The sequence below is a fragment of the Balaenoptera physalus genome (genome assembly GCF_965194825.1).
Source record: "Balaenoptera physalus genome assembly, chromosome: 21".
Taxonomy (NCBI): Eukaryota; Metazoa; Chordata; class Mammalia; order Artiodactyla; family Balaenopteridae; genus Balaenoptera; species Balaenoptera physalus.
In genome coordinates this window covers 32,024,422-32,046,781 of record NC_138902.1, presented here as the reverse complement: position 1 = coordinate 32,046,781, position 22,360 = coordinate 32,024,422, and the positions used below count along the sequence as shown (strand labels likewise).

General features: G+C 44.5%; 1 protein-coding gene across 6 annotated transcripts in view; it reads right to left on the bottom strand.

Moving 5' to 3' along the window:
• ENPP6 (ectonucleotide pyrophosphatase/phosphodiesterase 6) overlaps positions 1-22,360 on the bottom strand; it is a 116,576-nt gene that overhangs the window by 14,886 nt on the left and 79,330 nt on the right. For 5 of the 6 annotated variants that reach the window (XM_082444830.1, XM_082444833.1, XM_082444829.1 and 2 more), the window contains exons 3-6: positions 16,330-16,441; positions 11,648-11,789; positions 10,316-10,495; positions 7,596-7,733 (exon numbers count right to left, since the gene is read on the bottom strand). In XM_082444830.1, coding sequence (XP_082300956.1) covers positions 7,596-7,733; positions 10,316-10,495; positions 11,648-11,789; positions 16,330-16,441 — 572 coding nt within the window. The remainder of the gene's footprint in view (positions 1-7,595; positions 7,734-10,315; positions 10,496-11,647; positions 11,790-16,329; positions 16,442-22,360) is intronic. The other variant, XM_082444831.1, reaches the window with a different exon arrangement.

The following is a 22,360-nucleotide window of genomic DNA, read 5'->3' as shown; positions in this document are numbered from 1 at the left end:
ATGAATTCATCTCTTAATTCATATATCACAAACATGTACCGAGTTTCTGCCGTGTACTAGGTTCCACAGAGGAAAACAAAGGTCAAGATGCCACAGACCTGCCCTCAGGGAGCTTCCACCCCAGGAAGGAAGAGTTCAAAAGCAGACAAACAAATGCAGCACCTGGGGAGTGATTCAGGGTTTTGTGAGATTCCAAGATGGAGGAAATTATGGAAGAGTTGGGTATTTCATGGAAGAGATGGTATTTGAGTTGGGCTTAAAAAACAGGCGGGAGTCAGGAGGAGAAGGCACTTTGGATCCTACGGATGGTTTACTGGGCTATTGATGGTACCAGAACCCAGTGAGTACAGGTGTGGAGAGCAGGTCAGGAGAGCATGAAGTACGCTGGGATCCAACCACTTGACACCCGACGCTTGAGTCTTGCATTAGAAAAATCATTTTCACAAATATGAAAATTCTGGTTCAAGCGTGTGCAAATCTCGCATGTTGGTGAGAGGAAAGGAGAGGGCTGGTTAGGAAGAGTTTTTTGCATTGTGACAAAAGCAAGAAAAAAATGAATGTCAACGTTAGAACTTTTGTGGAGGAGCTGAGACTTATCTCCAGACCCCACTAGGAATCAGAAGGGTGAGTCCATAACTCTAATCCACGAAATCAGAAATACCTTGAACATTTTAGTGGAAGATCTGAAGGCTCTTTGGAGAACTGGATGGACTTCGTGCTTAACGGTAACATCTGGGTTGTAATTCTTTGTCACTCCTAGCTCTGTGACCTTAGTCAAGACATTTAAAACTCTGAGCCTCACTTAACTCAGTAAAGTTGGGATAACATCCGCAATGCAGAAACAGTAAGCGGGAGACACTTAATTCAAGGTAGCTATTATTACTGTTGCTGCTGTTGTTGTTGTTGACCAACATTTTTAAAAGACAATTTTCTAGATACATTTATTATCTGAAAAATGCACAACAACCGGATGCACGTGTCATTGAAACTTCTGGGGGGCGGTAGTGGGGAGCGCATTCTAAAGGTTCTAACGATCCGTGATAAAGAAAGATTAATTTACAGTGCTCGCTGTCACTAAGGAAAGGTGTATGAAAAAACACTGATAGGGCTTCCCTGGTGGCACAGGGGTTGAGAGTCTGCCTGCCGATGCAGGGGACACGGGTTCGAGCCCTGGTCTGGGAGGATCCCACATGCCGCGGAGCAACTAGGCCCGTGAGCCACAACTACTGAGCCTGCGCGTCTGGAGCCTGTGCTCCGCAACAAGAGAGGCCGCGATAGTGAGAGGCCCGCGCACCGCGATGAAGAGTGGCCCCCGCTTGCCGCAACTAGAGAAAGCCCTCGCACAGAAACGAAGACCCAACACAGCCAAAAATAAATAAATAAATAAATAAATAAATAAATAAAGTGTAAAATTAAAAAAAAACAAAAAAAAAAACTCTGATGGTCTCTGTATTTAGTGGGTAGACATAAGAAATATAAGAACTGGGGGCGACTGCTCACGGCCTCAGATGCTCAAACTCTGTTCTTCTTGTGAGCTGTGCATTACAGCACCCCGAGGATTATGGAGCACGCCCCCGCCTTGCTGAAATTCCCGATGGTGTTCCCTTGCACTTAAGGTGGGATGTGAAGTCTTGCCCGTGGCTGGGCCTCCTCAGGCCCCGCCGCCCTGGGCAGCCTCAGACGTGTCGCTGTCCCTCTCCTCACTCCCCACACGTGCCGCTGGGTCCGTCCCTTCAGTTCCTCTAACGCTCAAGGCCCTTTCCTGCCTCAGATTCCTCCAGCATCCCACTCCGTCGGCCAGGAAAGCAACCCCTTCTCCCTGCCCCATCGACGGCCACTCATCCTTCAAGTTCCAGCCTGGAGGTCACTTTGTCAGAGACCTTCTGCCCCTCATCTGAGTCAGGCTTCCTCTCCTCCCAGACCGTCTCTTTCATAGCCCTCTTTCTCCATTGTAACACAGTGCACTTTGTAACTGCACGCTTATTCCTTTGTATGGCATGCGTGCTTATTTCGTATTTGGCTCCTTCCCTGGGCTGTAAGCTCCATGAGGGCAGGAGCTCCCAAGGGCGCCTTACTCTCACTGGAGTTAGAACTTTAGTAGGTTACATGGAGCAGGCACTCGGCAGATGTCTGTTGAATTTAGCAGATGAGTGATTTTTTTTAGGTATGTGGATTTTGGAAGAATGTACTTGAGTTTGGTGGAAACCACCCACAGAATTTCTTCACTTTGCATTTTGCTCTGTTGTTCCTATCTATCCCATATGCCAAGGACATTTAGCATCACTGGACCAGCCTCCTGAGGGCCCGTGGACCACCCTAGACATTGTGACCACCTCAGTCTGCCCCGGCCCCTTTCCAAGTGCCCCCTGGTGGAGGGATGGGTGCAGAGCATGGGTGAGTGAAAAGGGCTGTGAGAAAACCACATGGGCTGGGAGAGCGAGGCCACCTCGTGCTGGGCTCAGATGCTTCGGTGAAAAGCGTGACCCTCGTCCCCTGGCGAGGACAAGCAAAGAGAGGGTCTACAGAGGATGGTGACCAGGTCTCAGGGAGACAGAGGGGTGGGGCCTCCATTTAGGGAGCCCTGTTTCCATCCTTGAAGAAAGGAGCTCGGCAGGTGTGACAGGCTGGGGCCTAACCTAGGCAGGTGGCCTGTGTCTTTTGCCTCCTCATGGTTAGTCCTCTGGGAAGATGAACACCTTCAGGTTTCTGCCCCTGCAGCGGGGGAGGCCAGAGAAGGGACTGGCCGTAGTTGGAAATCTAGTCTGTATCTTAAGGAGCACAGTGAGAAGCAAACTGGGGGAGCCACTGGGCAGGGAGCTTGCTTGTATGATGCCAGCCGTCACGCCGGATACTTGTGCAATTCCAGGTTTCAAAGTCAACAGGTTTCCCTCTCTTTATCTTTTTCAGTGACAGCTCTCCAAGTGACCATTAAGAAAAGAAAAAAGAACTCAGTTGCATCTTCCTGTTAGAGCAGCTGCCTTAGAGTCCGCAAGACTTAAATCGGTGGCAAAAAGTTGGTGTTTATATGGGAATGGCATTTTTGCCAAGGAAGCCAAATCTTGTATGTTTACGGGATGGTGGTTGTAGGGAAAAAGGAAGGGGAGGTGGGATTCTATTTTATTGGCCCCAACCAGCATCGATTTGTCCTGACTCAGCTGTTTTCCTAATCATGTCAAAGCCAGAAAAAAAAAAAAGACTCCTCTGCTATCCAAGCCTGGACCCAGAGAAGTTGCTTTCAGGGCTGAGAATTCGCCCTGCTGCAGATGCAAAGTGCAATGCAGGCCGTCCTCACCCGGGCTGTGCACTGGCGTTCAGGTTACAGAGCAAACACAATGTTCTTCTACCATGTGTGGAGAGATTTTGCAAATAAGGATGTGGGAGATTAATAGTCCTGGCACAGTGCAGGAACAGGGAGCTAGAACGGCGTTTTCAATTCTCTATAGTCAAGTAGGTATAATAAACAACAGAGAGATGTAAAAGAAAAATGTCTAAGACAGCAGGGAAAGAATGGGCACTCGTTTTTAGGATTTTCCAGAAGATAAAGAGATAAAACCCCAATATTAAATCTAAGTAGGCTCAGAAATTATAATTTTCATATATGAGTCTTAAAAATAAAAATCCGTAAATTTGAAGACAGGAGTAAAATGATTAAGGTATTCAGTCTAGAAAACTAAGGTACCACAAAAGATGGACTAAAAAATACCTAAATTTCTCTCAGGACCAGGGACCGGCATGATTTTCTAAAGAAACATTTGTGTTTTTATGTTACGGACACCGTAAGTTACATTGATATAACTGATTGCACTTTCTTCTTTGAGTTGGGCTAGGAAGCTCAGAACCACCTTGTGTTCCATTCTATGTTATGGTAAGTGATTTTCAGGACTAACAGTATCTACAATGCAGAGTCATGGAGAGAAACAGAAATCGTAACTAGGAGACACTTAATCCCAGATGGCTATTATTATTGTTGTCGATGTTGCCAACCAACATTTTAAGAAGAAATTTTTCTTGACAGATTTTTTATATGTGCAAAAGGCAGAATAACTTCACGTTCACTCCATTGAATCTCTGGGGGAGGAGTCATTCTATAGTATGTAATGAGCCAGGCCCGATGAGGGAAGATTAGTCTTATAATACCCATTATTACTAATTAGAGCTATGTGAGGTGACATGGACCGTCTCTCCATTTAGGGGGTTAACACTAGTCCTTCAGAACTAATTTTATTTTTTCTCAACCTATTAGCTTCCTTCTGATTTCTTTCTTTAAAAAAAATTTCTGCATCAAGTATTTAAAAATTACCTCAAATCTCCTTTTTGAAATAATTATATATTTTTAAAAAGCTCTTCAAGTCATTGTCGGTAGTTAGGCATTCTTCCTTTCCGTTCTTATGGCTTCTCTCTGCTTCTTAAGCCATAGGATGAAATACCAGGTAGCCCTTGCTAACTGGTTGACTCTTAGTTCTGATTTACACAAACAAATGTGTGCGTGTGTGTATTTGTGTGATACATACAAAAGTAATATGATATGATATGATATATATGATATATGTGATATGATATGATATAATATATAATATATAGTGTACAATTACCATATCGCGTCACTCTCAACAGACAGTGGAATATGCCAGTTTCCTGCAGGGGAGCAGGTACTTGGACCTCAGCAGGTGGACGTTGGGAGGCGGGGCGGGTACGAGGGAAGTGGAGCCGGGGCAGGAGGCGGCATCGTCAGATTCATCACTGGGCTAAGCGGCCACCACCAGTCAGAACGTTAGTGACGGTGCCGTTTGTCCTCGCTCTCCTCTCCCCTCCTTTTCTCTGCTGATCTAAGTTTCAGCCACCTTGTCTGCCTGATTCCCAGCTGCTGTATCACACTGGTCTTGCGATTGTGGTCCCCTGGCCTGCATTTCAGCACAGTACCCTATCTTAGGACCAAAGCAGACTCAAGGCAGGAGTCTTCTAGGGGAAGCTTGCTGGTGCGTTCTGGGCTGAGGCGGATTTATGGTGCAGTTACAGAAGTTTAAGCATCAGGATGTCTCACTTGCATGGGTTTCTTCTAAGTCCCTGTATCTAATTTTATATTCATAATTAAGTATTGTTTTCTTAAAGAGAGACCTCCTCCCCCCCAATTTTATTATAATCATGAGAGTCCCACAAAACTTCTATCTGCCTCTGATTCTGGGATATATATTTTGCTCCCTAATAAAAGTATGAGATGTACAAGAAGAAGCCACATCCCTGCTTTCCTGCTTTGGGATGAACTGAAGGATGTGATGCTTGGAGCTACAGCAGTTATCTTGTGCTCTGAAGGGAAAGCCAAAAGAACTGCAGAAGAACCGACTCAGGGCCTTGATATCGAGTTGCTGGATGAACCACCCTGGAACTTCTTACCTCTAAACTTCTAGTTATGTGAGATAATGAATCTTTATTATTTAAGCCATTTATTCAAGCGGTCTATGACTTACAACCAAGAGCATCTTGACTGATACCCCAAGTTTCCCCATCACTGTGTTTTAATCACTCATTGGGAAAACGTGCATCGTCTTGCTAGATGTGCTAATGCCAAGATACTGTATTGACAGTTCAGATGCTTCCAGACTGAACCTTCTCTGACAGCACTTACGGCTGGAGCAGCTTCCCTGGTGACTGTCCACCCCTCCTGGAGGAATTGAGATCGCTCCTCATGAGTTGTCCACTGTCTTCATGACACCCTCTGGCTTTGCCACTCTCCCTATGTAAGCCAGTTTTTCCATAAATTACCTCAAATCACCTCTGTACTCTTATAATCTCCCTCCCTGCCATGGACCAGCCTCTCAGTGTGGTTGACTTCAGCTAAATATGAGAAAGTAAACAATAGAGGCACCTAGTCCTACAGAGAAATGAGTGACAGTTAACTGTGGATTAACCCTCAGCATCTATTTGCTTTTAAAAACTTAAAACAATTTTACCAGAATATTCTAAATTGAAAAAGTTGCAAAACGTAAGCCCTTTTGTACGGCTTGGGAAGTTGGCTTTATGGAATAAAATTGAAGAGGCACCTGCAGTCAGGTGACCCACTTGACTGCACGTGTGTTCAGTGCAAAGTCCTAAGAAAACCACTGTAGATGAAAATGCTGTGAGCCTAGAATAACCTCACTCCAGGTGAACTTCAAACAGTGTGATAAAGTGACCAGAAGCATTAGGGCGCTTAGAGGAGAGAGCGTTAGGGGGCAGAGGGACCTTCTTGGAAACTTCCAAAATCACATGGCATAGGAAGCCAAAGTCTGCTGACCAGAAGGACCCAGCTTGGCCGCGGAACAGTGCAGCTGACACTTCTGACCAGTTCTGCTTTGCTTCCTCAGCGACCAGCTGCTTCTCTGGTCTGAGAGCACACAGGAACAACTCAGTCCTCCTGAACGACTGAGGTTTACGTCAGGGAATCCCCGTTTGCCACACCTGGGTCGCTAGACGTCCACTCATTTTGCATGATCAGTATTTCTGCTGATCGCCACCTGCCCTCACTCTGGCAGGTTAAATACCACTCTTAGGCCTTATACAGTCGTCCCGCGGTATCCACAGGGGATTGTTTCCAGGACCCCCTCAGATACCAAAATCTGTGGATGCTCGAGTCCCTTATACAAAACAGCATAGTATTTGCATATAACTACACACATCCTCCTGCATATTTTAAGTCATCTCGGGATTACTTATGATACCTAATATAATGAAATGCTATGTAAATAGTTGTGAATACAATGAAAATGTGATGTAAATGGTTGCCAACACCCAGCAAATTCAAGTTTTGCTTTTTGGAAATTTCTGGAATTTTTTTCCCCTGGATATTTCTGATCAGAGTTGGTTGAATTCTACAGATGCGCAACCTCGAATTTGACTGTACGTTTTTGGCCTTGACCAACAACTCTCATGTGCCAACATCTGCTACTCTCTTTCACCCTGTAATCTGATCGGTTTGTAACCCAGCTTCATACTCATACCGACAGTGACCCAGGCCCTGTCTGCGGATTCCCCTCTGGGGTGCCTTCCCAGCTGGCCGGGTATCAGAAGCTGACGCAAGGGCCTGGTGAGCTTGGAGTCCAGGTGGGCAAGGAGGAAGCTGCTGAAATCATCTGGGCACCAGGCAATTAGGGTTTGGGCCCAAAATGCAAGATAAGCTCTGTAAAATCAGGTGGGCAAACCAGAGACCTGGACCTGTGGACTTTTGTTTGCCAATCATTTCTCTTTAAGGTGAAAGCAAAGCCGAGCCTCTCCTGGCTTTTCGCTGCCCTAAAGCAATTGCTTTGGTTCACAGTAACTGTTCCACTTTAAACTGAATAGGTTACACTGTAAGCCTGGGTAATTGAGTTAAGGCCCATTTGTTAAAATACAGCAAGTCTGGAGCCATGAAGTCTAAACCATGGCTCTGGGTCGGAGTCTCCAGTTTGCGTCTACAAAGTCACCTGACCAAGCCTTTGGATTCTCTAAATAAGGAAATAATACAACAAATGAGACTTAAGCAAAAACGAAATTTTTCAGGTGGAAAAGGTGAATAATTATTTACCTTTGGCTGTTTGATAGAATTTGTATAATGAATATCTTGTCATATGTTTTATATTTACCTCAGTTATGAACCATCCTTCATCGGCCACTAGGGTCAAAGGAGAGACAAATTTCCCTTTCTTGTAATAGAACCTGCTCGGGATGGCCTCCTTCTCGTAGACAGTCATGTGCTCCACTGTTCTCAATTTGTCATATATCTGCAAAGATAACCAAGAATGACCAGGTTTGCATTCTCTCTCTTAAATGTATGTGAATATTTATTGGACCTGGAGGAGAGGGAGGACTTTATAAAAACTTATTTATGTCAAAAATACTATAGTAAAATAAAAAGGTGAATGAGAAATTGGTCTTCCTGATGTTAAATACCACCAAGATCAAAGAAAAGCATTTATTCTTTGACTAGACCTAGAGCATGTCCTATCTACACCTAATTTTTTTAAAAATAAATTTATTTATTTTATTTTTATTTATTTTTGGCTGCGTTGGGTCTTTGTTTCTGGGCGTGGGCTTTCTCTAGTTGCGGCGAGCGGGAGCTATTCTTCGTTGTGGTGTGCAGGCTTCTCATTGCGGTGGCTTCTCGTCGCGGAGCACGGGCTCTAGGCGCGCGGGCTTCAGTAGTTGTGGCACGCAGGCTCAGTAGTTGTGGCTCACGGGCTCCAGAGTGCAGGCTCAGTAGTTGTAGCGCATGGGCTTAGTTGCTCCGCGGCACGTGGGATCTTCCCAGACCAGGGCTCAAACCCGTGTCCCCTGCGTTGGCAGGCGGATTCTTAACCACTGCGCCACCAGGGAAGCCCTACGCCTGATTTTAAAATACTAGTGACTGTTTGCCATTAATTACACTGCTAATTTTCTGATGAAGATGTAAACCCTGTACCTCTTTCCAATATTTAGCAGCAGCTTAAATCTTTATGACTAAAATTAAAATCAACCGGCTGGTGTTGATTTGTTGGCCCTTAGCCAAAGCAGGCATATATTCCTGGGTAGTACTGAATATAAAATTGAGTTTATCAATTCAACTCTGGAAAATAATTAGTCTTTAGGCTGTTTAGTAGAGAGTTTCTACTGGCCCCAGGAGTTATGATTTCCTACTTAAGAAAATCCATAATTCTTAAGGAAAGTAGGGTGCAGTACTAGAAAGATTTTGGATAAGTGAAAACTCTGATGGCACATAACGGGTCTCACAAACTGTTGTGTCCATCACGTGACAAACTGTCACCCAAACATAGCCCTAGTTCTGAATAATCTACCAACTGCTTTAGGCAGCTTGCAACTGCCTCATGTACACACCACACTGGAGGAAAGAAGCTCTTCCCAGCTCGTGAGCTGCTGATACGCTAGCATCCTGGAGACGCCATGCCCCTAGGTGCCAGATAGGAGATAACGGATAACGTTCCTTGCCAGGAAAACAGAACTTCTCTGCGAGAAGCCATTTACTGTGGGACCTGCCAACGTGTAAAATATTCTTCCCAGTTTCATGTTTAAGGAGTTCACGAGAACCCTGTGCAAACATATTCAGCACCTCCACTTGCTGGCCGTGGAGCCTGAGAAAAGGGGGCACCCGTCGGGGGAAGGAGACAAGGCTGGGGAGAAGCCGCATTGCGGGCACCGAGTTCCTCAACCCCAGACAGACAGATCTCAGACTCTCATGTGGGAGGGAGCGGCCAGGGCTGGGAGGAAGGTCTCTCTCTGGGCCAAAAGGGACGGACCCCAGCCTACACCAGTGCTCCATCAATACCAACCACGTCTCTGCCGTGGGGAAGCAGGCCCAGCCGAGGCTGATTCCTAGCTCCCTGCGGATGCACCGCCCCTGGCAGCGGTAGAGGCCTCCCCCAAGGAGGAGAGTGGTTTTGTCCGGGCGCGGAGAAGGCCCAGAGCCTGTGCTGGGAGACGACCAGGCCACACGGGGCAAAGCAGGCCGCCGGCGGTGCCACTTGCTCCTTCACCTTCTCAGCGTGGTTTACCCGCCACTCAGAGAGAAGGACTGTTCGGAGGGAGGGGTAAGTAGGGGCCTTGCCATCCGAGCGTGCCGAGTCCCCGGGAGCCCTGCCCCACGTCATCTGCACGCCGTGGGAACTCCGCCACACCCTCGTGGGGACGCCCCCCTCGGATGGTGATAATCGCCATAGGTGACACACACATCATCCCTGCAGCGGGCCCCGCATGCTTCTCCGTGCTTCACGGCCGCCCGGGAGGGCAGCGACAATGTCGTCAGCACACACAGCAGAGAAGCGGCAGGAGGCCGGTTAGGGAGCCGCTCAGCTGCTGAGAGCTGGGGTCTGGACCCCGGCCGGCCGCGTGGCTCCGAGCTGAGGAGCCGACCCACGGCGCACGCGGCCTCAGCCTGTGTTCGTTCGTCACCTTCTTCTCTCCAGTCCCTGATGAGGACAGATCAGACTGGCGGCTTTCCTCCAGAGAAGGGCCTTCTGTGCAGGCTTCCGCTGTCCCAGCTGCGCAGGAGTGCTGCATTTTGGCCAAGAATGAAACGGCCCTGTAAGGGGCTAAGCCCTGAACGTGCTGAGCACCGCACGCCCTCGTCTCGTTTCGGGTCCGCTAACGTTCAGTGCCCGTTTCAGAGAAGAGAAGACACAGGAGGAGGAACCGCTGGCCAGAGGCCACTCGGCGAGGAAGCGGGCAGGTGGGTCGTCTGCCTCCAGAGGCCCGGCTCCCGGGGCTGCCCTGTGCTTCCGCCTTAAAGCTGCACACAAAGACTCAGCAGAGAGCCATGGCCTCTGAGGGTGTGCTCTGCCCCCGTCCCCCCACCCTTCTCCCCCCGTCTTGCCTCAGAGTGCTTCCCGGGCGCCGGCCACAGGCTCACAACTGGCCCTCGGTCCTTCACCTGCTGCAGGTCATGGAGGCTGACGTACTTATCCAGCTCAATCACTTTGTCCATCCAGAAGATGTCAGTCATGCCGTGATCTGAGAAGATGATGACGTTGAGGTCGTCCTGCAGCTCCCGCTCCTGTGGGGAGACAGAGGCAGTCGGGACGGCGCCCGGAGGCGGAGCCTCTTACACCGGCTGTCTGCCAAAGAGGTGTTTTCAACTACAGGTTATAGGAGGAAGGCTTCTTCCCCAGTTCTGAATTTAATCATCTGCTTGTCTGCCCTGATAAGACACGGTTCAAAAGCATCGCAGAAGTGCTGCGGGGAAGGGACGGGAGAGCTCAGTGCCCAGCCGATTGGTGCCGCACGTAATGCACACGAGGCGCCAGCCTTTTAAGACAGCCCTTCTGTGTTCACCCTCTTTGGGTCTCTCAACCAGCTTGTGTGGGCATATGACAACTGTCACTCGCCCGTTCTACACATGTGAAACATTAACCCCACCAAAGTTTAAAAAAGTAATATTTTAAGTCAGACAAAGACAAATATCATATGATATCACTTATATATGGAATCTAAAAAAATGATACAAATGAACTTATTTAAAAAACAGAAATAGACTCACAGACAGAAGACAGACTTATGGTTACCGAAGGGAAAGTGGCGGGAGAGGGATAAATTAGGAGTTTGAGATTAACATATACACACTACTTATATAAAATAAACAACAAGGACCTACTGTATGGCACAGGGAACCATATTCAATACCTTGTAATAGCCTAGAATGGAAAAGAACCATATATAATCTATCTCTATCTATCTATCTGAATCACTTTGCTGTACACCTGAAACTAACACACTAACACAACACTGTAAATCAACTATACTTCAATAAAAAATAAAATTTTAAAAAGTTTAAAAATAATACTTTGCTTAAAGTCATTCAGTTAAGGGTATGGCAGGATCAGGGAGAGAACCCAGGCCTGGGTTCCACACCCACACCAATCTGGTTACCAGACTGAATGGTTTGGTAAAGCATCGGGCCATCTCGCCAGCTGAGCCAGGCGGTAATGCAGATCTGGGTCATCTCAGTGCCACTGGCCTGGCTGTAAGACAAGGGAGCTCGTGGTACCTGGGGAGGCGTCGTGTGAAGAAAAGAGACCCCTCAGACCCTTGAGCTGGCCCAGTCAGCTCTCAGCAGTAGGAAGGAAGATGTCGAGGGGTGTGACAGTCAAGGAGACAGAAGAAGAGCGACAGAGGGAAGGTTAGCCCCGTGGTCCTGGTTTTCGGTCACCTGGATCCACTTGGTCATGTACTTCAGAACGGTGTCCACAGCCCTCAGGGCTTCCTTCCTCTGCGGCGACGAGGGCCCGTAGTGGTGGCCTTCCACGTCGATGCGCTCGTAGTAGATGGCTACCAGGTCCGCCTGGCCACTCCTGCGGAGGGGGCGGGCAGGGTGAGAGCTGAGAGAGGCCCTGCCAGCTTTCTCCCCTCCCGCCCGGCGGTCCTGGCGGAGGCATGGGCGTCCTCCCGCCCCTGCCCTGTGGTCCAGGCACAGCTGATACCTTAAAAAGAACAAGGGGGCTCTCCAAGGGAGAGACAGGAATACTGCACCAAGACGTGCCAGTCCCGAGCACCGTGGTGACAAAAGTCAGGGAGCATGCTTATGGGTCACCTCCCCTCCCAGCTCATCATGGCCCAGGAGTCGGAAGAGGTGGCAACAGGCAGGGCACAGTTCTGACAACTCTCCTCCCCACCGGCTGTCGTCAGAAGATCAGAGAAAAGAGAAGCGATCATTCAAAAAACGTCTCCTCGGATACGGAGGGTGGGAGGGAGACGCAGGAGGGAGGAGATATGGGGATATATGTATATGTATAGCTGATTCACTTTGTTATACAGCAGAAACTAACACACCATTGTAAAGCAATTATGCTCCAATAAAGATGTTAAAAAAAAAAGTCTCCTCCATTATTGCTGGTCTTCGAGGAAGCCTCTAAATAAAACACTAGACTGTAGGTTTCACTGACCCGCAAGAATAAGAACAAGCTTTACCAGGCAACCTTGCAGGAGGCAGACAGGTTTGTGTTTGTGTTCAGGGCCTGACGTCTCTGGGGACCCAGGAAGGGTCAGTTCCAGGGTGGGCACAGGGTGAATTCTAGCACTGACCACACTTTCTGCATCCCAGAAAAACGCCCCCCTCGGCCAGGGTACTGGTGGTAAAAATCCAACTATTTAACCCTCCGTGCGAAGCTGAGACTGAGTGGGAACTAGTGACAAACCTGGAGTAGGAGGCTGAGGGAGTCGGGGAGGCGAGAAAACACCGTGCGATGTGCCGCCTCCTCCGCACAGCGCACAGCTTCCCACTGTGACTGCCCTGCCCACAACGTCCCCCAAAGCACCTGAACAGAGCAATGACGCTGACGACAGTGATGGTGCGGGTAGCAGTAACAGCAACTGACAGAAGAGGAAGCAGTGGAAAAGGAATGAAGGCTAACTCCTCCGTCTGGACTTTAAGGGTTAATAACTAACCCTCTTGGCAGACGGCCTTATTTCTCTTGAAACACTCTATTTAAACAAACACACAAGTGAGGCGGCCTGGTCTCTCCTGGTGTGGTCTCCCCCGACACTTGGACTGAGAGAAAGTGTATCCTCAGCGCCTGTGGTGCCTTGGGCCTTGCAATGCACAGAAGAGGAAAAAGAACCTCACAGTAGCTCCAGAGCGTGGTTTGCACAACCCCGCCCATCCTTCCGGCCTCAGGAAGACGGTGCTTCTTCCAGGAAGCACCCCTGATGCCCGGGCTCAGCTAGGTGGCCCTCCGGGGCACTCCCACGGCTTTCCTGGTTCATCTCTGGGTTGTGATTTTTCACACTGTGCTGTAATTGCCCATTTATGTGTCCTTCCCTCCCCTCTAAATTGCGGCGTTTTTCACCCTGGGATGCATTCATTCTCCATTGTGTCTCAGCTCAGCCTAGGATCTGGCATACAGTAGGCGCTCTGTAACTGTCAGTTGAAGGTATAATAATAGTAAGTGCTCAATAAATGATAGTTATTCTAGGTCAGGCACTATGTTGAGGGCTTTTCATACATTATCCTAATTCATCCTCACAGCAACCCTATCAAGCAGGAATACATTAAACAGGGAGTTCAGTACTGTCGCCCACATCACACAGCTCGTGAGAAGTAGAGCCAGCACTGAGACCCAGGTGGAGCTCCAACACCCCGACCCAAATACTCTGAGAGAACTCAACAGCCCGCACCAATGGGGAAACATTCTGCTAAACCCAAATGACCATGTGGAAATGGTTCTTATTCTGCTATAAGAATCCCACCAACCCCAAGAAAGTGGGGCGTGAGACAAGGCAAAGGCAGCAGTGAAACTGAGTCACTTCCATTTCTCGGCATGAGCTCTATGTCTGCGGCTTGGATGTGCCTCTAAATTCTGGATCTGAGATGAAAAGCATCCCTAGAGAAAAGCATTTGCAGATTTTGCAGATGAGGAAATAGGCCAAAAAGGACTGTAGGCCTCACAGACCTCTGAGACATGGCTAGGACTGGAAATGTGAACTTCCCACGTCCAAGGTCAGAATACTTGATTCCACCAGCCCGGGCTTTTGAATGTCCACACCGACTCCATTCACTACATGGGGATCGGTTCCAGAGAATGTTCAGCCTGGCGTCTTCCTTCACCATGGTCATACTTGCCAAGAGGGCACAACTTTTAATGATGCTGTGATGTTCTCGTACCCTGAGGTGTACTTCATCCACAGTTTGGAGGATATACTGGTTTCCAGTTAAGGGAAATTGCTAGTCAAGTGTTCTTTTCTCCTTTTAGAACAAAACAGACTGGCCCTTCTTTAACAAATACCATGTCCACCCTCCTCCACAATGGGGATTGGGGTAAGTTATTATTTGGTTGTTTCTCACAAATAATATTATCATCATTCATACTCGCTACTCTATGAATGACTAATACAAATGCCCCCTGCATCTACAGACAGCAGAGAACAAAAAGTCACTAAGGGTTCCACACGTGTGCAGGCGGTAGGGAAAAGTTCTAACCTGGGAATGGCATTTTCATACATATCCCTAAACTCTTTTGAGGCCCATGTTCATTACACTGAGGGACTGATGGCATTTCCTCCACCACGTGTGACATAATGGAACTTTCCACAAAATCATGCCCTCGGATATGTCTCCGCATTTAGCTGCCTTTTGTACTTGTGCCTGTAGCGTCCCAGATGCGCTGGTTCACACAGAACATCCTATGTTTACGTGTGTACACTTCCAGGGTGGGGCTTGTATGTGGGAAAAATTTCACAAGGTTTACTGGTTGCACTAAAGCTCAATGAAATGCTTTCAGGTCACTACATTTTAGACACTTCACCTTAATACAGCAGCCACTGGGCTGGTTTCTTTAAGGCTATTTGCCTTAAATCTCCGTGTGATCAGAAAGCTAGGAAGTCTCACAGACTTGCCTGATGGCTTTGTGTTAGGAAGCTGTCAACCCCAGATGCCAGGAACACTGGAATTGCGATGCTTGAGATTCGGGGATTTATACACATGCTTTTTGTGAAAGACTTCTATGTTGGAGCTCGCTGATTCATGAGGGACCTGAGTCTTCAAGGGCTAAGAGCTCTTGCCTGTTGGAGTTTAGCTGACAAATTCTTGGTGGCCAGCTGTTTTCCACATGGGTCTGGTCTCCATCACTGGTCAGCTCATTTGTAATGGAGCGGTTGGGTGAGGAGTGATGGGTGGAAACGCTTGCAGATCTGTTATTGGCCATTTATAGCTTTCAGCCCAGGAACCATGCCAGAAAGACATGTGGCCATCAGCCCAATTACCTGAGAGCTGCAAGGGGCCCCCAACCATGGACTTCAGGGACACCCAGATCTCCCATCACCTTAGGATCCTGTCCAGATTTCTTTTCAATGTAAAGAGTTCAGAACGTCACATCCATTTTCCTTACTGAAGTGGGTTGGAGAGAATTAGGGAGAGAGAAATGGAAGTAGTTTAAAGGAATGGTTGAAGTTGCTGAGTGTTAAAAAAAAAATTGAGGGACTTCCCTGGTGGCACAGTGGTTAAGAATCTGCCTGCCAATGCAGGGGACACAGGTTTGAGCCCTGGTCCGGGAAGATCCCACATGCCGCAGAGCAACTAAGCCTGTGTGCCACAACTACTGAGGCTGCGATCTAGAGCCCACGAGCCACAACCACTGAGCCCGTGTGCCACAACTACTGAAGCCCACGCGCCTAGAGCCCGTGCTTCACAAGAGAAGCCACCACAATGAGAAGCCTGTGCACCGCAACAAAGAGTAGCCCCCTCTTGCCGCAACTAGAGAAAGCCCGCACGCAGCAACGAAGACCCAACCCAGCAAAAAATAAATACATACATACATTTAAAAAAAAATTGAAAACTTAGAAATAAGTCAGTTTCCCTGACACACTCTTGTGTGCTATTCAGACCATTACTGATTTCTGCATTTTTCAAACTGGGTGTGATAGTTCCATGTGGAAGAGAAAAAAAGAAAAGGTTCTATGTTCTAATATGCTAATAGGCTTTGTACATTTCCAAGAAGATGGCAGAGTAGGCAATTTTTCCAAACTTATTCCATCAAAGATCTTCCTTCTTTTGTCAAAAACTTATATCTTCGGAGAGTCAGGTATTCACTATATCATGATTAGAGAAACGCTGACATTCACATTGCTTCTCTATTTTCCATCAACACAAAGAAGAAAGTCCTAAACCCCTGGGGACTTCCTTGCTCTCAATTCAACGTTTCCAAAGAGTGCCCCTACCTAAAATTACTCAACGCACAATCATTCTCTACTAGAGGGTAGCAATCACCGTGTGAGAGGCTTACTACCTCTCTGAGACATATTTCACCTATACCAAGCCTTCTTAATCCACTTTAGCATTCATTATTGGTCCTGGAAACAGGAAGAACAGTGGCATGGCTAAGGATTTGGGACACTTACTTGAAGAAGTCAAGAGCATCGCTGACTGCATTGGCAAAATTGATATCCGTTGGGACATTTTTATATTCTAGGCAGTAAGTAGGTCTGACACCAAGAATCTCAACCTCACAGCCTAAGAAGGAAAAAGATGGTAAATGGTTACTTTCTTCAATAATCAAGGTAGGGTTATGAGCCTATTTTAGGAAGCAAATACCATTAGTCAAAACAAAAATTTGTGTTCCTTTTCATGAAATAAAAGAATGTATTATTGATAAGTGGTGTATTTAACTCTAATTTTGTTTAACTGGAGCAGAGGCTCTTCAATGTCATTCCTATACAGCACTGGTGTCTCATGACAGGGACAAGCAAAAATTGGTTAATGGTTGTCTTTCCCAATTTGAAACAACAATAACAAAAATTAGTTAGTACACAGAATGTCTCAACTAAAACTTTTTTCTATAGATTTTTTTTAACTACTAATTCTTCTAGTGCATCTTTGCCTATTCTAGAACCAGGTATGAGGTAATATCTGATTAGCCTGGGAATAAGAAACTAAAGACTTCACTAGTCTAACTGGACTCAGAAGTACTGCACTGATGGGCAAGTCTAAAAATCACTGAGTTAAAGCAAGGATCCTGAGCCATGCCCTTACCTCTCCCAAAATGAAGTAAAAGAATGAAAGGCATTCAGATGTTAGGAGCTGCTGTGGCCTCAGCTTTTCTGCCCCAGGCCCCTGAACAAGTTGAAATGGTTGCCCCGAGGAAGAGACATTCAACCTCATTATCAGAAAATAGGGCAGGAGAGGAATGTGCCAGTCTCAGTTTGTTAGTTGGGTGTATTTATTGGGCACCTACTATGAACTAGTCACTATGTTCAGACATAGTGTCTCCATCCTGCGGCATCCCAGAATCTAGCCTAGTAGGAGGAGGATTCCGTGCAAACAGTGTAATAGTTGAAGTCTAAAGTGAAGTGCACATTTACTGGGTGGTGAGGGAACTCAGACGAGGCACATTTAATTCAGATATTATTTCCTTCTGGAAGCTTTCCTCGAATCCCCGTGTTGGGCTCAGTCTTACAGACTGTGTCTGGCCAATGCGTTGGGGTTAGAAGTGGGAAGAAAGGGACGTCCAAGCAAAGACAGTAGCAGAAGCAAAAGTTCAAAGTGAGAAACAATAAGGTGTGTGTGTAGAACAGCAAGCACGGTAACGTTCCCAGGCAAGGGGGGTCTGGAGACCAGATGGTGAGCTTTCTTGTAGCCCAGAGAAAATGATTCCCACTTACAGTTGGTATGATCCTTATGAATCCTATAAAATAGCTGATGGTGCCTTCATTTTACACAGGAGGAACTGAGTCGAAAAGGTGAAGAGACTTCCCCATTGTCTCAGGGCAATAATGAGGAAGAGCTAACATTTGAATCTAGTTTTATCTGACTCCAAAACTTTAGGTATTCTTTTAAAACAGTATCTGACGAATTCAGACGTGCAAGGACAGACATTATGGACATTAAGGACAGACAGACATTTCTCCATACTATTAAGATTTACTCAAGCTTATCGAGAAATAAGTCAAAATAAAAGAACCCAAGAATGAATAAGATAGGGTCTTAAAATAAATAGCAGTAAATGATGAAATCACAAAATATAGTTAAGTATTAGTAATATTAATGTAGTTATGTGAAAATATTTTATTGAAAAATAAGGTGCATATTTTTAAAAAATGTTTAATGTAATGACCTGGATCTAAAGTTCCCAATTATTTCAACAAAAATGAAAGGAAAAGCATTTTCATTGTTGTTGGAGGGAAGGGATGGTCAATATATAGTGTTCATTCTATAGATTAGTGTTCAGACATTGATTTAAAAGTTTGGAATATACAGAAGAAAGTTGTATGCATAACTTCAAAATTACTAAAGGAAGAAAAAGAAGCATACAAAATTAATCAAATATCAAAGTACATGAAAAGTAAAAAAAAGGAAATATCTAGGAAGCACTAATATTGAAAGCATAATAAAAGAGAAAATCAAATATATTCATTTCAAAATAAATGTGAATGGGTTGCACTCTACAAGAATGTCAACATGAAGTAACTATAAACTATTTTTAAAATTTACAGGTTAAGTAAAATGACACAGCAAGGTTAGATATAAAAGAATAGACCAAATAAACTCCCCCAAAAGTAAACCAAAAAAATCAGCTCTATCAATAGTATTAAAGTTGATTATGGTCTCAAAAGCCTGAAACAGCTACAAATCCACATTAATAGTTTAGAATGTAAATGAGTATTTATATATCATAAATATACACAAATACACATAATTATTATTAAATAATTCTTATAAGAATGGAATTGTTATAAAAACACAAAAGTTGGAAAAACTGATCATATCCTCATCCACAAAGAAACTCTCATTAACTTCCAAAAAAGTAGAAATTATATAGCACAATGCATATTATCTGACCACACGTAATAAAACTATAAATTAATTATAACAATTAACTAAAAATAAATCCAACTCCTTGTAAATAAAAAAGAAAACCTTTATGAAACGATGTAAAGAGGAAATGAAAACTTCACTGACAGGCTAGTTATTAACAGTGAAAATTCTACATTTCAAAACTTCATGGGGGGACTTCCCTGGAGGTCCAGTGGTAAAGAATCTGCCTTGCAGTGCAGGAGATGCAGGTTCAATCCCCCGTCAGGGAGCTAAGATCCCGCATGTCGCGGGGCAACTAAGCCCGTGTGCCACAACTACTGAGGTCACACGCCTCAACTACAGAACCCACGTGCCCTGGAGTCCGTGAGCCACAACTAGAGAAGAGGAAACCCACACACCACAACTAGAGAAAAGCCCGGGCACCACAACAGAAGATCCCACATGCCTCAACGAAGATCCTGCGTGCTGCAACTAAGACCATATGCAGCCAAAAATAAATAAAATTAATAAATAAATAATAAATAAATCTTAAAAAAAAAAAAAAAACTTCATGGGACACATTTTCATTTAGGTCCAAAGCAAATCAGGAGCGCTGTCATCACCGCTATAATTTGTTACTGTTATAGAACTTCTTATCAAGGCAATTAACAACAAACAGAAATTTAAAATGAGTGCTGGAAATCAGGAGGCATGCATGAGTGTTCCTCTGTGGGAACATTTTTTAAAAAATTCTGTCTGTAACCCTTGGCAAAATACTCATTTTGCTTCATGACACAGTACAGAACACATACTCTCACAGAGGAAACAGAAGTTTCACTAAAATATGAGCAAAGCACGCTAATACTTTATTCTATTCTATTCTGTTTTATGTGGGTTTTTTAAAACACTGGCTAACAATCCACAAATTGATGTCACTGTCCGTTATGAATCAAGACCAGTGTTTGAAAAACACCAGTATGAGGCACACAAGTAGGAGTGGATTTCTGGGTCACTCTGCTCCAGAGTGGCAATGTTCGGCAATATTTATATAATTTTTATTGTATACATGCTTTTCCTTGAAAACCACTTCAGAGAACATATTCTAAGAAAATAAATTTGTATATACAAGCACCTTTATTACAATATTATTTAGAATATAAAATTAAGAAGCAATTTAAACATTTGGTAATAAAGGTATGGTTAAATTACACACATCCAAATAATGAAATACCATGCAGGCATATAAAATTATTATGCCATTTGTATTTACTGCCATACTATTTTAAGTGAAAAAAGGCTAGTAAATAGTTTGTGAAGGATGATCTCATTTTTGTAAATATTTAAAGCATATTTAGGGCTTCCCTGGTGGTGCAGTGGTTAAGAATCCGCCTGCCAATGCAGGGGACATGGGTTCGAGCCCTGGTCCGGGAAGATCCCACATGCCACGGAGCAACTAAGCCCATGTGGCACAACTACTGAGCCTACACTCTAGAGCCCGAGAGCCACAACTACTGAAGCCCACGTGCCTAGAGCCGGTGCTCCGCAGCAAGAGAAGCCACCGCAATGAGAAGCCCACACACGGCAACGAAGAGTAGTCCCCGCTCGCCACAACTAGAGAAAGCCTGCGTGCAGCAATGAAGACCCAACACAGCCAAAAATAAATAAATAAATAAATTTATTTTTTAAAAAAGCATATTTATGTCTAAGAAAGAGTGGAAGTGAATATAACAAAATATAAGACAGGGTAAAATTTGTGCGGCTGGCTTGGTAGACTTTTTTTGGCTAAACTGAAGCCATTCTGAACTTCTTTCTTCCTTCCCATCCCTTAGTAAAGAAAGAGGAAAGCTTTCTCATCTGCCCAGGGTCCCTTGTGAGTAGGAATGGTCATGTGACTCACTACTGGCATTGAGATCTGCTGAGATGCTTAGAGTGGGAGGCTGTGCTTTGATATGAAAAAATTAACATGAGTTGCTAAGCACTACCTCTTTTCTTCTTTTGCAGTTTGGAATGTAGGTTGTAAGGATATGATCCCTGGACCGGCAGCAACCACTCTGAAACCATGAGTCAACAAGCATGAAGGTAAAAAGTTAATATGCTAATACAGAGCAGAAGGATAGAAAGAGCCTAGGTTTTTAAAATGACATTGTTAAACAGCTGAACTACATAAAGTACATACTTCTTATGTGATACAAATAAATTCCTATATGTTGAGTCACTGTTGGCTAGGTTTTCTAAAACTTGCAGTAGATAGTTCGTAACTGATACAGAAGGATCACAGTTGACTTTTATATTCTTATTATTGCTTACTGAATTGAACTAACTTTCCTAAAATAAATATCTGTTATTTTTGTAATAAGAAACCAAAAACATATTTTTAGTGATAACTTCCAACTTCCTTCTAATATACCCATTAGGACACAAAAGTTCTATTGTATGAATATCCAGTTTTTAAAAATTATGAATAATGCTGATATAAACATTCTTGTACATGCTCTTTGATGCACTTAGGTATGCATTTCTGTTGTAATATGTGTAGGAGTAGAATTGCTAGATTTGGGGTATGCATATGTTCACCTTTATTAGATAATGCCAAACAGGTTTTCAAAGTGGCTATATTAATTTGCTCCTCCTGGCACTATATGAGACTTTGTTACTCCACCCTTGTCATCACTTGGATGTATAACTATTAATTTCCATTTAAGAATGACTTCACTTGCATCCCACAATCCAAATATCCATAGTTACTTCTTCTTTGAACCATGAGTTATTTAGAAGTCTCTGGTTATTTTACAAATATATAGAATAAAAAATTTTCTTTTTATTATTGATTATACTTTAATTACACTGCAGTCAGAGAACACATTCTGCATGATTTCATACAGTTCCAATTTGTTGAGAAATGCTTTATGGCTAAAATATGGTCATTTTTGACAAATGTTCCATGTGTACTTGGGAATAATGTGTATTTAGTGGTAGTTGGGTACAGTGTTCTAGTAATATCAATTAGGTAAATACGTTAATTATGTTACATAAATTTTCTGTATCCTTCTGTTTTTTTATTTTCTTATATTATCAGTTACTGAGAAAGATGTCTTTAAACTTACTATCATTGTGAATTTACCCATTTCTCCTTTTGGTTTTATCAATATTTGCTTTATTTATTTTGAGATTGTGTAATTAGGAGCATGAAAATTTAGAATTATTACAACTTCTTGGTAGACTGAACTTTATATCAACGTGAACTGTCTTTATCTTAAAAATAGTCTAAGCTTAGAGTCTGCACCGACTGATGTTATAGCTGCACCAGCTCTCCTTTGCTGAGTGTGTGCTATGTCTTTTAAAAATGCTATTACTTTCAACTTTTCTGCATACTTACATTTAATGTACATCTTTTATAAGCAGCATATATTAGTTTTTGCTTTTATCCAGTCCGATAGTTGTTTTTAATGTAAATTTCTATTAAAGTTTAACGTAGATACATACAAAGTGAATAAATGATACGTGTGCTGTTCATCCTGACAAAGTAAATGCAGCTGTGTAGCCAGCACCCAGATCAGGACACAGAACATAACCTTCACATACAGGCACCTCCTCATGCCCCCTTTTAGTCACTGCTCTGCCAAGTGTAAACACTATTCT